The sequence below is a fragment of the Odontesthes bonariensis genome, chromosome 20, assembly GCF_027942865.1.
Source record: "Odontesthes bonariensis isolate fOdoBon6 chromosome 20, fOdoBon6.hap1, whole genome shotgun sequence".
Lineage (NCBI taxonomy): Eukaryota > Metazoa > Chordata > Actinopteri > Atheriniformes > Atherinopsidae > Odontesthes > Odontesthes bonariensis.
The window spans coordinates 12882619-12898299 of record NC_134525.1 but is presented as its reverse complement, the minus strand read 5'-3'; the positions used below and the strand labels follow the sequence as shown (position 1 = coordinate 12898299).

Genomic DNA, 15681 nt, shown 5'->3' with positions numbered 1-15681 from the left:
CCTATGTACGCCAAAGTTCCTCACGTTAGTCTCTGAAAAAATTGAGCAAAACACAGAAAAATGGAACGATGGGGAAGGTTCATGGTGCTGATGTGTGACAGAAGAGTCGCTCTGTGAGTATCAGCTGGGTGGCCACATTATGTGGTGTGAGATGAATATAAATAAAAAACAATAATAAAAAATGATAGTGATATAACACTAAATAAGAATGGAATTATTTATTCGTCATTGACTCTCGTGATGCTGGGTGCTAAGGAGGCAAAGTTGGCACTGCTTTTACACATCTGCTTTATTATGCCCCTCCCCCCCAAACACCATGTCTTTCTCTCTCAGGCTCCAAGTCTGAAAGTAATCTTAAATAACAATGCTGGCATTTGGAAAGCATCACAAATGCATGACCGCCCCAGGTGTGTGCTAGTTTCCATGTAGGCACATACAGTACTCGCTGTGTGGAGGCACTAATTAGCTTTGGCATCCCCACTGCTCTCCCTGCGTGCAGGTTCTATTACAGCACACGAGTCGCATCCGGAATCATTATCACTTCTCAACATGGAGTTTAATATCTGTTATAGCCTCAGAGCAGCCGCGGAATCTTCTCATTCGTTGTTTTTGTGGCTTCTCCCCGCATGTCTTTCCCTCCTTATCCGCCTTGCCCTTAAAATAGGACACGCACACAGCGAGTTGGGTCACACGCTCAAATGAAACAAACTTTTTTAAAAAAAATTTATTTCTCAGACGGCTGCAGTTGTTGGTCAGGCTCTGTGAGACGGAGCAGGACAAAGACACGCATTCATGGCTGCTCGAGTGCTTTAATCTCAGTAAAGGCGTTCGTTCCTTTGCAGGTCCTCTCTTTGTCAGCTGATATTGATCGAAAGACAGATTCTCTGTGGGTGTTTATGAGAATCGTACTCCCGTTTTCCTCAAAATAACATCGCCAAAAGACAAAGCGGCCATTTATTTGCGTTCACATTTTTTTGTAACTAATAGATATCCCCCATGAAATGTTGAGAATTTACTACAGACTTGAAAATGGACTCAAATACACACGGCTCGCAGCCTCAAAACATTTTCAGCCGCAAAGTCCTTTAAATTCAGAAGGGGGATGATTCAGCCTCATCTGCCCTTTTGTGTGATGGAGCACCAGCAGCTATTTCCACCATCCTACACGGGACAGCCAAATGGTGCCGTTACCTCACACCTTTCAACTAATTACTGATCGGACCGAGCAGTTGCAGAGCAAACCCAATAAACCTCTCGGACAGTTTGTTTGGGTCACGCAAATGAGGCGAGGACGTAAAATGAGCCGCAGCCGGGCCCGAGCACAGACCATCGCTGGAGTGCAAGTGTAAGCGGTTGCACACGTGTCTCTTTTTTATGATTCGGTTGGGGCGAAGCGACCACAGCAGGCAGAATCAGCCTCCTGGGGATCCACTGATTGATATTTTTCTGATGAAACGGGCCTTTTTTTTTTTTCTTCTCAGTTCAGAGAACCTTTGAGCCCAAAAACAGATCTTTGAGATGGATCCCCATGGAGTCGCATCGTCTTTAACGCATCCTCGCTTAGAACTCCGCTCTGTAGGTTAAAACGTAGCAAAACCAACATCGACAGCCCATAGGCACATGGAACACACAGCATCTTTTGGAGAAAGATGGTCTTTATCCAAGCTTTGACACGCTTGTGCTCATTGTGGCATGTGCACGACGAGGTTACACTGGAAAAAATGGAAAAAATAAGTAAGAAAAACAACAAATACAAGACGTTTTTGCCAATGGAACTAGTGAAAATCAGCTTGTCAAGATTTCTTGAAATAAGATGTGATATTTGGGACTTTTGAGATAAAAGTGATCTTGAAGTTAGCTTAAAAACCTCTTCAAATGTAAAAAAAAGCTTGTTTCATATGAAATCCGACTCAAAACAATTTTTTTTCAAGACTTTTTCATTTAACAAGATATTCCAGATGTATTGTCTTCAAACAAGTCCCTATATCTGGCTGAAATAGTTCTTGTTAGGCAGTTGTGTCTTATATTAAGTGTAATGAGATATTTTGACTAGAAATGAGACAAATATACTTGGTAAGACTTTGATTTTTTTTGGTGTAATATCAGACAAAGACAGCTACCTTTCAATGAGCCTTTTTTAAAATTTAGTTTTGTAAAGAGCAACTGGATGTACCTTTTACAAAAGCTGTGTAAAAGAGGCATTTCTTTTTGTTCTGTGGTTCGATTTCAGGCCGAGGTTTCATAATGTTTTCCAGCTAATGGTCTCACAACTCCAGCCACTCGCAGGCATCTCCCTGAAAAAAAAACCAAAAAAACAACAACAACCCACAAACACTGAGGGGAACTTTGAGTCTTTGGGGAATAAGGTTTTAGAGTATGAACTTTCAAAAGAGGCCACAATCCAGCATTTACTCCTCATGATGCTGGAACAGCTTTCCGTTTAGTTTCAGTATGGCATGGAGAGCTTTAGGAACATCTTTAGCAGAATTGGAAGGCGTTAAAACCACATACGTGATGTTTCTTCCTGACTTTGACTTGACAACGAATGTGAGCTTGCACACGGTGCAAATGTGCCGGAGACGTAGATGTGCAGACAAAGACTTTTCTGAGGATATTTGTTCCGATTATGGAAAATGACAGCTTGACAGCCAAACACAGAGCCTGCGAAGAGCCGGAATGAAAAGGGGAACAAAAGCGAGGGGGTGGCAGAGTGAAAAGAGAAAAGGAAAAGAGACGTGTGGGGCGGGAAAAGGAAACAGGGAAATGCTGAATAAACTTGAAACAATGAAACATGAAGGCTTTGGGGGGGTGGGGGGCGGGTGTCTTTCTTGGACATCGGCAGCATCATGAGACACACATGTAAACCCAGGTGTCTGAGTTGGACGCTGAAAGCTGCACCCATCTATATATCCTGTAAGATGGACCCAATTTTAATGGAGCGCGACGCTGAGATATATTTCCAGAGCCAATAAAAGCAGTGAGAGCTTTTTTCTGATTGCCCAAACCGGACTGGAGCCTCTCAGCAGGCGGGGGGGGGGGGGGGGGGGGGGGGGCTGTTGATAATCCTTAATTAGAAAATAAATTCCAGTGGCAGGAAATTGTCCTTCTCCTCTGCACACCTGCAGCAACTCGAAGCCGGCAGGGGGAGGACTCAGCTGTTTACTCTCACAAACCGCTCCATTTGGTTCTCTGTTGGCGAGCCGGATGAGCGTGAAATGGGAGCATGCGGGGAAAACGGCAATCGTTCTTTTTGAATAGTGAGATCACTCAGATTGACAAGCTGTGGCATTCTCCCCTTTTCAGGCCCCGTTCCATGTTGTTTTCTCACTTCTTCCTGATGAGATCGATACTTTTTCATTTCTCCCAACAGCGTGCCACCGGCAGAATAAGCCGCTTTTTGGTGTACTTGATTTGCATCACGCTACCTACACGTGTTTTCCCACCCTAACCCGTACTCTTCTGCTGTCCCCTCGCCTTCTGCAGCATAAAGAACGTGACGCCCAAAGTCGGTGCCGAGGAGACCCACGATGCCATCCGGCGAGCCTTCGACGTGTGGCAGAACGTGACGCCGCTGCGCTTCGAGGCCATTCCCTACAGCGAGCTGGAGAGGACCAAGAAAGACGTGGACATCACCATCATCTTTGCTTCAGGTTTCCACGGCGACAGCTCGCCCTTCGACGGCGAGGGGGGCTTCCTGGCGCACGCCTACTTTCCAGGACCGGGAATTGGAGGCGACACGCACTTTGACTCGGATGAGCCGTGGACGCTGGGCAACCCCAACCATGACGGTAGGCCCAGAGCTTCCTGAATGTACTAGACTTATTACATCTCGCTTTTAGAGAGCTCTGCATGTTATTGTGTTGTGTGGAGCAGCTGTGTTGTGGTTTTACGCCGTGCAGGAGTCATGCATGCATATCTGTGTACCAGTGGCCAGTCGGCTAAGCTTCCACGCCGACCTCTGAACCCTGTGAGCATATGTTTCGACTGAGATGGATGTAATGACAGAGGAAAAGAGCTACAAGACACGGTTGTCTCCCTTCCCTGCATTGAATTCTTTGTTGAATCAAAGGAGGGCCGAGAACTCAAGGCGACACATCACTGTTACCCAGTCATGAGTCAACATTGTGAGAGAGAGAAAAAAAAGGGGACGCAAGGAAAACAGATGAGTTTACTGGCTGGAAGGCAGCAGGGCTAACAAAGAGTGAAAGAGAGGATAAGAGAGAATGGCAAAGCATCTCAAGAGGTTCGAGAGCTCACAAGTGAGACGGATAGAGAGGGAAAGACTCGAAGAGCAGCGTTGCAGGAAGTAGAAACATTAGAAGCGGAGAGCGGAGATGAGTGGGAGCTGGAATTAGAGATGAAGAACTCGCTGTTGAAGATGGAATTTTAAGCAGTTATGGAGGGCCGTGTGTTGGCACAGAATATTTATCAATTTAATCAATGTTTATATGCTGTAAATACGGTGGCTAATGTCTGTGGAAACTGCATTTTGTCGTACAGTTTCCCTTCTGATCAGTGACAGTAAAGTCAAATCTAATCCAACCCGAACGAACCGAGCAGGTTTAGCCAAAGATTTAAAGATTTTAAAATTCAAACCGAAAAGAACGAGGAGTGTGTTTTCATCGCCGCTGCAGGGTCTTAGAGGAAGGAGAAGCAGCTGTCATTGAGGGGCCATGATTCACTCCCCTCAGCGCATTGAAACACGCACACACACAGATGCACTCTCCTCCAGCCCCCAATGCAATATTAATGCAGTCCTGCTGCAGCCCACACTCCTGTCAAAACATCCCATAATGCATGCAGTTGTATTATGCTTTCTACGCCCGACTCTGTTGCCAGATGTGAGTGTGGACGCGCCTCTTCCTGACCGCTCACTGCGCCCTCTTTCTCCGCACGGTGACCCGTGTCACATTGAGACGAACCTCCCAAGGTGGATACAACTGGAGGCTGATTGTGAATTACGTTGAGCCCGAACATATTTATTAAAAATAACTACTACAGATGTCAGGCATTCCACGTGTCCATGCGAGATTGTTCTTTTCTTTTTTCTTTTTCTTTTTTGGTCTTGGCACAGAAGCAAATCATCTCAGGCAAGAGTGTAGCTTCCAGCAGGCGGAGGCTAAAGAAAACTGTAAAATATCTCTGCAGCATTACTGCTCATCATTAAACACAAGTCCTGTTTTCTGCAGCAGCGATCGCATCAATAACACGGCACAGTCTCTAAGTATGTGACGTGGACGATGCAACAAAAACGCATCACGGGTATTGAAATCTAACGCTTCGTTAACACAGGATCATTCAAATCTTAGTTTGCTAAACTGTATCGGGAACGAAGAAGACATCAAATGAACCTGTAAATATTGGAGGTGAAGCATCATTTTAGATCATATTTATACTCAAAAAGACTGGGAATCTGTGGCAACAGGTCTTATGGAGGGACGTCTACATGTTGTGAACGGTGGCTTAAAATGTGTACACAGTAATCTAGCCGCTGTCGAATAACAGCAGGAAAAAAACGTGTTTCCATGAGAATAGGGGAAGAATTATTTGATGGAGAAGAAAAAAAAGCTTCTAATGTTATGAGAGTAGATGCACCTCTCTGAAACTGCTTGGAAATGCTGTCCAAATGCAGCCTCCGTATGAATGTGATTGGCTAATGCACTAACCCTTCTGCACAGAGGTAAAAGTTGCCCCCGCAGGCTTTAATGGGGCTTTTTGCACTGCTTCTCTCCCCCGTGTCGTCCCACTCACCGATTTGGGGGGGGGGATTTTTGCTCCACGGCTCCCGATGCCTCTGACATTGCACTTTGTGGACATTTTCCTCTTACTGGTGTGTCTGAAAGGAGTTGATGGCATTCATTTTGAAAAGCGTGGGTTCAAGACCTGTTTGTGCTCATTAGGCGACTCCCACTGGCTGACTGTTGGCCATCTTCATTTCCTACATGTCGAAAGATGTCAACCCAAGTCAGTTTTTCCCCATTTTTCTAATCTCCTAACATCTCCAACATGCATTTCGATTTTAATCTAGATGTTGTTGCGTCATCCGTTTGTTACATGCAGTATATTTGCAGTGAATGCTATTTGGAGGCTTTGTCCATCCACCTATCATCTTCTCTCTGGAGGTATCTGTGCTTTGTAGGTAACAGCTGTGTATGAGGTCATTTTAGCTCCAACCAGCACATGGTATCTGGCTCATCGAGTCTTTCTCCTCATCTGTCTTTCTTTTAGTCTCCTTTCACTCTTTTTTTTTTGTGTGTGTTTTAAAGTCACACACACACACACACACCAGATATGAACTGCTGTCCGGTAAGCTGCCCCTGCCTGTCATGACTAATCCGCCATGCGCAGTCGTTCAGAAGGATTGGGCATCACGGCGACTGTTGCCGGCATCCCGCCGTAGATGTTGTTGTTGTTGTTTTGGACGATGACGTCACCGGTGCACACTGGAGGATTATTTCCTGTCTGCTCGCAGACAAACACTGGCGTGCACACGTCGAGGCGCTCGCACAGACACCTTCTCTCGGGCATCCGCCTTCCCCTCGTACGGCAACTCAGGCATTTGAGGGTAGAGGATTAAACCGAAGTAACATACTGAGGGATGTTTAGCACACACAGCGGCACGATGTGTGCAGTTATTGCGATTAACTAATGGATTTCTCCGAGACTCTGACATGCGGTGTGCAGGACAGACCCACAGAAGAAATTTCACATCTTTCTGCTCTGCATCTTCATGAAAATGAAATATTTTTGAGTTACTTTACAGGGAAAATTATGAATTGAGAACATATTTGCCAAATGAATTGATAATGAATGTCAGCTGCTGCCTCTGATGCATGCAATGCAAACAGCATGGGTGCCGAAGAGCATCTGTGGAGACTGTGCACCCGCAAACAACATCATGATACCAGAATCTGAGGGCAGTTTTGAACAAACGGGTGCAGCAAAAGGTGCGCGCAAGTCAAATACTCGAGATTATTCAAGATCAATGTAGATTCAAATAGTCGCGTCTTATTCCTCTTGGAATTCGAGCGTGCTTGCCCTCTGCAGCAGGAGTGTCTCTGTGTCATGACCGAGAAAGATCTGAAAACTCTTGGGAGGTGAATCTCACATTCAGTCGGACGTGTGAGATCACCTCTGCTTCACACTGAGCCTTCTCCTCTGTGCTGGGTGTGTGTGTGTGTGTGTGTGTTACTGCTGACAGCGGACTCCATGATCACTCCACTCACCCCAAACACCAGCCCCACAAGCTTCCATGTGCTGCGCATCGTGCCTGCTCGCTGACGGATTTGCTCCTTTCCACCCTCCCCTCCCTGTCTCTTCACCCTTGCTCACTACGATGAGCGCGTTCACTTTCGGTGCAGCCGCAAAAAGTCGAGGGAAGGGATATATATCCATATCCAAATATTTAAATGAACAAACACCTCAAACAGCAGATTAGAGATTCCACAAACCCCATTTGGTTGTATCGTATTTCCTCAGACCTTTTTTTCATAACTTGCATTAACAAACACAAGAGAGATAGAAACAGATGTACGCTCTGTAGTTTAAGAAAGGAAAGTGGAGGAAGTAGCAACTGCTATCTCACCTTAAACCTGTCCTTCCATTTCCCTCCCGCCTTTGAGCCATCTAAGAAGGATAAATACAGCAGGCCTAATAGTCTTACGTCATCTGACCCGGTTTTCTTTCTTATTTTTTAAATTTTTTTTACATACATCTCCTTCCTCTCTGTGAGAATCCACACATTACTGTGTTAAGAACAGCACAGAACAATTCAGATGCGGCCACAGCACAACTGCAGGTGTTATTTCAGCCAGGCTCACGCACAGCGGGAGACAGCAGAGAGGCGGTGTGAGGGGGTGGCTGATCAACCAGCGCTCCAGTTCAGAGTGCAGCAGCCCTGCGGCCAAAACAGAAGAAGTTTTCACACATGAACTCTGGACAAAGTCCAGGACAGAGGGGGGAAAAAAAGCCCAAAAAGTATAAAAAGGAAATCTGTGTTTAGTTTAGGCCACAGACCCCTTATATCAATACCACATTTATTTGGATGTGTCCTCAATGTCAAGTAAAGAGTGGAAAAAGACAGAGAGAGACGAGAGTAAGATGCGGCCATCACACGTTATGCTGTGTGGCCTGATGAAACGGGAGCGCCGTCTTATTAGGAGCGCTTGTCCTGTTGTCCTGAAGGATGAGAGGAAGTATCATGCTGTGCCGAGACGCGGAGTAAACACCATCCTTGCATTGGACAAGATGACAGATCCAGACTGTATTTTAGTACTGAGCGGAAGCACTTTGTCCAAGATCAAACGTTGCAAATCCAAGGAGGCTCATGAACTGTTTATAGTGGCTGGGTGCTAAATCTGTTGGTTACCAAGCCAGTGTTGTGCTGGACTCTGAGCCTGTTCACAATCCCACCCCTTTTTTGGGCCCATTGGTAAAGTAAACCGATTATAAATCTTCCAAAAACATTCAGTTGGGGTTTATTTTTCTGAGGGGCCTTGTACACCGAGCCCCCGGGCACATCTGGAGCGCCGGTGAACGTCTGTCTCTCTTGCGTTTTTGTTCGGCTGCATCACGTCTGTTGGTGAGACGGCTGACTCTGATTGGCTGTTCAGTGAATGCGAACGAGTGCACGACGCCTAACTTTGACCTGTCTACTTTTTGTTGTTCTTGTCATTTTTCTTTTCTCCTTTGCTGTCCACGTCAGTGGCTGACGTTCTCCTGATTAGCTGCGAGCTAATGTGTCGCTCCGTTGTTTTGCTCCATCACGTAATCGTTTGACTGGAAACACACAGATCAATAAATCATTTTAGTCTAATTAAATGGCTCGGCCGAGCTGTAACCGTAGCTCGACTCAACTATGGATGGAAACGTGCCGCCAGTGCAAGGGTCCTCATAAAGTAAATGTCTCGTTCTTCACTCATAGGGTCAGACCGACGTTCACACATGCTGCATAAACAGCTGCTTGAGGCGCCTCCTGCAGCTCCTCAAGCAGCTTGAGAACTCTTGGCTTCAGTGGCTGGCTGATGGTTAAACAGCTGTCAGGGATCAATAGGTAAATGGAGCGATGGATGCAGGGGACATTAAACTCAAGCTCTGATGATATCAGAAAGACGGCCTTTTAAATGACGCTTCATGATGTGTCATGAAAGGCGACGGTAGAAATAAAATGGGGGGGATGCAGAGGCAGAGTGCTGGAGGGCAGAAAGGAGAGGGTGGAGGGATAAGGAAGAGACGAGCTGGAAGGGGAGATGGGGATGATTAGATTGTCCTTTTCACCGTATCTCAGTGTGTCACGGTCATTTTTAAAAGGGAGCACATTTACAATAGTTTTTTTTATTTTTTTATTTTTTTTTTTTGCCCTACAGTTCTCCATTCCTGCACAACAATGAGACCGGTGCTCATCTGTGTTTTATCACAAGGTCATCTTTTGGCTCCGCTTGTTTTTCTCTGTGCACAATCAAAGCGATCCACGCAGGGAACAGATCGGCTGGATTTCATTCAGAGTTTCAGTCATTATGTCTCAACACAAAAATAGCTTTTGCACTTGCACCAGGAAAAAAAAACAAAAAAAAAAAACAACACACACACATCACCAACGCTGCATGCCACAACTGTACAAAAACACCCGGATTTGCCGAAGGGTGACTTATAAGGCCTGGTATGTCTGCGCAGACCTCCAGCCTCCGGTAACTTTGGTGAAAACTATGTAACAACAAAACATGGAAGCTGGGTCTACACACAGGAAATGAGAGATTCCAGGGATTTATTATGCTCTTCACCCCTGCCTCTGAAATGAACCAGAGACAAACCCACCGTTTCCAGGTTCTGGAATCAGACTCTGTGGGCCGTGTTTGTGGGGCACCTGAGAACAGAGTCTTTGGTGGGAAGACAGCAAGGAAGGTGGAAAAGAATTGACCTCCATCAAGCGGGTTGATTGATAGTCGCGGGAGAACGCTCGTCTCCTCCAGTGTCGACGGGCAGAGCTGTTTACCGTCGATGTCCGATGGCGTTACTCGATTGTACTTTGAAAGCCGCTGTCATTTGGGGCCTTTTTTCTACCAGCCAAACAATGAAGGGAAATCAATTTTCAGCTTCTCAGCAGTGCCGACTCTGTTCATCGAAGCAGCCTCTGTCAAGTCGAGAAAGAGAAAACAGAAGAAGAGGGACCCGAAAGAAAGAAAGAAAGAGAGCAAAGAGAAAATGAGAGATGTTGGAGCGGGCCGAGTACAGGAGAGGAGAAAGGAAGAGTAGTTGAGGAGTGGAGGAGCATATGGTGTCCTTGCAGGTTTATTTTTAGTTTGCTGCTCCTACTGGGTGATGAGGAGGAAGCAGTGCACTCTGTCTTCTCCTCCCAGTTTCTCTTTTTCTGTTGTTCCCCACTCGTCCCTTTCTGCACTCGCTCTGTCCCCCCCGAGTTCAGCGGGTTTGGTTGGCATCGCGCTTGATGTGCTTCCAGAGCGCTGTTCAAACTATTAAAATGGTAATGACTGCAAATCAAACTGGCACAAAAAAAAAAAAAAAAAAAAATTGATTTGATGCCGACAGGGGAGACGACTACTTATCCCGGACTCTGTGCACCCGCAGCGAGCACAAACCCTTTTTATGTGCATAATTGATGTGATGACATTACCGTGTGGCTGTCCACCCTTTTTTTTTTGTTTTTGGCACGCGGTCGCTTGCAGAGCGGCCGACGATTCCGCCTCGTTGCTCAGACGTCCAAATTGCGGCGTGTATTTTTCCAAGCGATGGAAAGAATGTGTCTGAACGCTGTTTGGACAAAGCTGTAGGAAGTTAAGTTAGTCTGGGGAGCAAGGCCCGCTCGTCTGCTGTCCCGACTACAGTCACCCGGCCTGTACATTGTCATGACCTTTTTTTAGACTTCTTATCAACTCTTTTTGTGGCCACTCTGCCGCTGCGTCTTATTGGAGTTTGTGTTTGGTTTGGTCGTTCCATTCCAGCGAGTGGTGTGCTTATTTGTGTAATTGTGTCATTTGGTTGGACTTTTGTGACGTCTCTTCTGTGTTTTGGGGCTGGCTCAGGGTTAAAGACGGTAGTTGGATCTGGGACTCCTTTTTTTCTGGGTTGACATCCCAGCAGGAAATTGTTTGATCATCTGAAAGAGCAGAGACTCTCTTATTTGATTTACTCCAGATCGTTTTTTAATGTAAAGGATATTTACTTGCAGAACTGCGCACCAGCTGACCATTATATCATTTAATAAAATGGAAGTGGCTTACACTGTCTATTTACGCTGTTATTTACTCCGCTGTGCATTATTAAGTGGATTAACTGTCAACATTGCCATTGTAGCAGGAAGCTTTGAAATTCTTGAGAAGACACTTATTTCCTCATAATCTGCAGCTAATGTAAAACTCGTTATCTCTTTAAGTGGATCTGAGTGAGCCTCAGTTTGAGTCCTCTCAGAAATGTTTTGTAAAGTGCAAACAGGCAGGTTGATTGTTAGGATCATGCCTCACCTCTGGTGAGAAGGTTTTACACAAACCAGACCAGAACTCAAAGAGTTATCCTTCTAACAAAGATGCTGTTCACACTGATGAATAAAATTGATTAGGCCGAGGCTATTCTGCTGTAGCAATAGCAGATGCTTCCATTAAAAAAAAAAAAAAAGCGACACTTTATAAAACTTTATATTTGACATATGTTGAATTGTAGGCCAAACACACGCGTGTAAACGTGTACAGGTGAGTAGTCTGGTTACATGGCGCTACATTGGTCAGCCGCTGCATGTTCAACTTGTTCAGCCATATCAGATGAGACGCGTCGGGCTCCTTCTGACCCGGAACGTTGTAGAATCCAAAGTGCGCCCCAAACGTTCGCCATCGCAGACCAAACTGTTTGTATTTGCTGCTGAATTTCCCGTCGCTCCACACTCATTTGGGTTACATGGCACTGAAAGGATCAGATTATTGGCTAAATTACAATAAGAATGAGTTGAGCAAGGGTAATTATCCTTGGATATATGGCGGTGAATGAATCGGATCAGAGGCACAAAGCGTGTCATACTCCGATACGATAGGGGGCGCTGTACCCATTTCAACTATTGCTAATAGAGCCACTTCCGGTTGACCGCTTCAACACCAAACATAGGCATTCCAGAAAATGGCGAATGAAGAGCAAGATGAAGGTACGTCGCTCTATATTTCGTGTGTGATGAGCTGCTTGTTGCACAAACGCGATGCACAACGGCGCATTCTCCGTCGCGGTGTTTTTCTTTCCGACGGCGACTACAACAGTAATATCGTCTCTTCTGACTTCCGGTTCCCGACCCCGGGAAAAAAACTCGAGCATGTGCAGAACGCAAAGTCTAATTCACCACGTGCTTCACCCTTCTGCAAACACGTTTAATTTAACTTTCAATCGAGTCATCTCGGGGTCTTAATCCGATCGCGAGTAACTCGATTTGATCCAATTTCTTGTCAGATTAAGGTGTGTATATGCACTTAACTCTTTCGGTGCCATTGACGTCTATAGACGTCAATTTAAAAAAAAAAAACGTTCACTGCCAAAGACGTCTATAGACATCAATTGCGTTTTTTAACGGAGCGGGCTGGGGGACAATCTAGCGGAATTCGTCACTAAATCTTAGGCTTGTAAACACTAAACAGAGAATATACTGGCAAAATTACCCGCTAGGTGGCAGCAGTGCCACTATGCACAAAAAAAAAAGAGCTCGTTTTCTCAATTTTTTGGGTCAAACAGCTGTTTTTGGTGAAACCAACCTATGTTCTACTGTCTATTACTAAAAGACTGAAAATGGTAGAAACAAACTTTTTTTTTCCTGATCAAAGAAGAGAGTCTACTCTTTCTTTTGGTAATTTCGGTGTGTACATAGTCATAAGACACACTTTTCTGTGGGTCTTGGAAAATCAGTCAAAATACTGAAAAACACTTGGCAGTATGGGTGGCTCTGAACTGAAAATGGCTGGCAGCCAATGAGTTAAAGGAATGGTTCGGCGTAAAATGATAATTTGAGCATCACATGGTCATGCCACATAATTTATATGGGTGATGAGCCTTTCTCCGAAAGACCGCGGCATTCCGAAGTTGGCCATTTTGAAGTGTTTTGTTAGAAACGCAGCCAATGCAACTGTACGGGGCCAATTTGGAAAATATAAGAAATCGGTTGTTTTTCCGTGATAAACAAGCTCAAAAGCACTACATACTTCAGCTGTGTCATAACAAAGGCCTCGTCAAGCAAACCGAGGCACAGAGAAGTTCATCGGACCACACAGCCTTTCACTGGCTAGTGTTTTTTGAGGCATCACCGGTAGTTCCAACTCCTAGTCTGACCCGGATGTAGGCCCACTGCTTCAAGTTATCAAAGGGAGGCTGAGACGCAAATATGGCAGAAGACAACCATAATTTTTTCGAAGACGAGCCATTTGCGTTTGAAGGCCAACCATACTTGTTTGAGCCCGAATATACAGACGAGGAGTTGCGGGAACGGGAGGAACAACAGAGATGTGCGGAGCAAGCGTCAGTGGGCGCTTCTGCTCGGTCGCGTACTGGAGGTACATGGTGGTGTAGCTGCGAGTGCTGCGATGTGATGCCGTCGGAGGAGGAGAGCTTCTGTTGCCAGGAGTGGGAACTGTTAGGCACAGATATGCCGAATGAAAACACCTGTTTGTCATCTAAAAGACATTTTGTGTCGCTAATAGACAAAGGTGAGTTTTTTTGTTTTGTTTTACATTGCATTTCTTATATTTTCCAAATTGGCCCCGTACAGTTGCATTGGCTGCGTTTCTAACAAAACACTTCAAAATGGCCAACTTCGGAATCCCGCGGTCTTTCGGAGAAAGGCTCATCACCCATATAAATTATGTGGCATGACCATGTGATGCCCAAATTATCATTTTACGCCGAACCATTCCTTTAATAACTCATTCTTATTGTAATTTAGCCAATTATCTGATCCTTTCAGTGCCATGTAACCCCACTGACTGATGACTGCCTTTGCAATCAGTGCTAACGCCAGGATCCATCGTACAGCAACAGTCTTGGAGACCGGCAGTTTTACCAACAGTCTCCGGCTAACTTCAGCAGCAGCTAACTTGGATCCTCGTGTTTTCTTAACAACACAAAGGCGTCTTCAGAGCAGAAGCCCAGAGGGAGGCACAGCCACTCAACTTTGCTTGGAAAACAAGTTTTTCTGTGATACGAATCAAATCTGAATCTTAGAAAATAAAAATCCTGATTCCTTGTTGATGAATTGATTTTTTTTTTTTCCCCAACACCCCCTCGCGATAACCGCTCCTCATTTTTTCAGAATTGCCCGGCTCAGAAATCCTCTCATTATTTGGCTGTTAAAATAAAGATTTATTTTTTTAAACTTCCTGTTCCCTTCAGCCTCCGTCTTTGTCTCCATCTCCTTTAGTCTGCCGCTGCTTCTCTCGACCTCCCAGAGGAAATGAATGGGGAGATTCAGATGTTGTTTTTTTGTTTTTTTTTTTCTAACCACAAGAGCAGATCTGTATCTTTCAGTGGAAACACGTGTATCTGCGAGGATGTCTAGCGATACAACCACACTTGGGCAGGCTGTAGGAGCAGTATTGATAGCTCAGTTACTGTAAGAACAAGAGCTCGTGGGACACGGGTGGTGAAATGGCACAGAAGCAACACACACTCCCACATGCACTGAAAAACACACAAATTGCAAGGATATTAGAAGAGCACGCCACATTTCAGGCAGTTTATCGCAGGGACACTGGATGACAGATGACTTTGGCATGATTTACCACCCGGATTAGATACAGTGCCATGTAATACAGTCGATGTGATTCTACACAACCAATCAGTATCCAGGATGGATCAACTTGATGCAACACTAGATAACATGGAAATGTAAAAAATGATACATGCAGTTTGTCCTTCACAGATCAGTACATGGAAGGTGTTTCTTTTTGTTTTCTTTGTCTCTCAGGCTACTTTTATTTCCTTGTGAATTAGGAAAATACACCTTTGTTTTCATCGCAGCGTGTGTTAGATAATGGCCACCAAGTGTCTCGATCGTGGTTTCTCGGGCTTGTGTTTGCTGGGAACTGCATCTTTAACGTTCGCTGCGTGCGAATATATCTCCGGGAGTTACGCAACCACGTTTTCCAACTGCAACAACCAGTTTGGAAACGAAAATGGATTGAAACCATTGCTTTCACACTTCCCCGCAGAAAATGAGACCAAGAGAAAGAAAGCGGAGATGCCGCCATGCGCCCACCAGGCCGCCACTAGAAATAGACAGTCGCCCACTGACAGCAGCATCAACCGCAGCGTGGGTGGCGGTGCTCTCTTCCGCCCCCACACACAAATACACTCTCTCACACACACACACACACACACACACACACACACACACACACACACACACGTACGCTCTCAGAGGCACACAATTCATGCACCTGGGGAGGCCTCCCACTAGTCAGTCAGATGCTGTCATAGCATCGCAGCCATAATGCTTAGCAAACAAAAAGCATAAACAACCCCTCCGAGGGGAACGTGTCATTCTGTGAACACACAGTTTTCACACTTTTTTAGAAGAGAAGCACTTGAGTCTCCTCTGATGTGGTACGCACCTTTTTTTGTGTTTTACGGATGGAAGCGACAACACGTTGGGACCTCAAATGGCTTGAACTTCAGTGAGAGATCTGATTTGTTTGGGTGGTTGAA

The 15681-nt window shown here is 45.4% G+C and overlaps 1 protein-coding gene across 2 annotated transcripts in view; it reads left to right on the top strand.

Annotated features, from left to right (window-relative positions):
• mmp16a (matrix metallopeptidase 16a (membrane-inserted)) overlaps positions 1-15681 on the top strand; it is a 77536-nt gene that overhangs the window by 19359 nt on the left and 42496 nt on the right. For both annotated transcript variants that reach the window (XM_075452094.1, XM_075452093.1), the window contains one exon: positions 3484-3788. In XM_075452094.1, coding sequence (XP_075308209.1) covers positions 3484-3788 — 305 coding nt within the window. The remainder of the gene's footprint in view (positions 1-3483; positions 3789-15681) is intronic.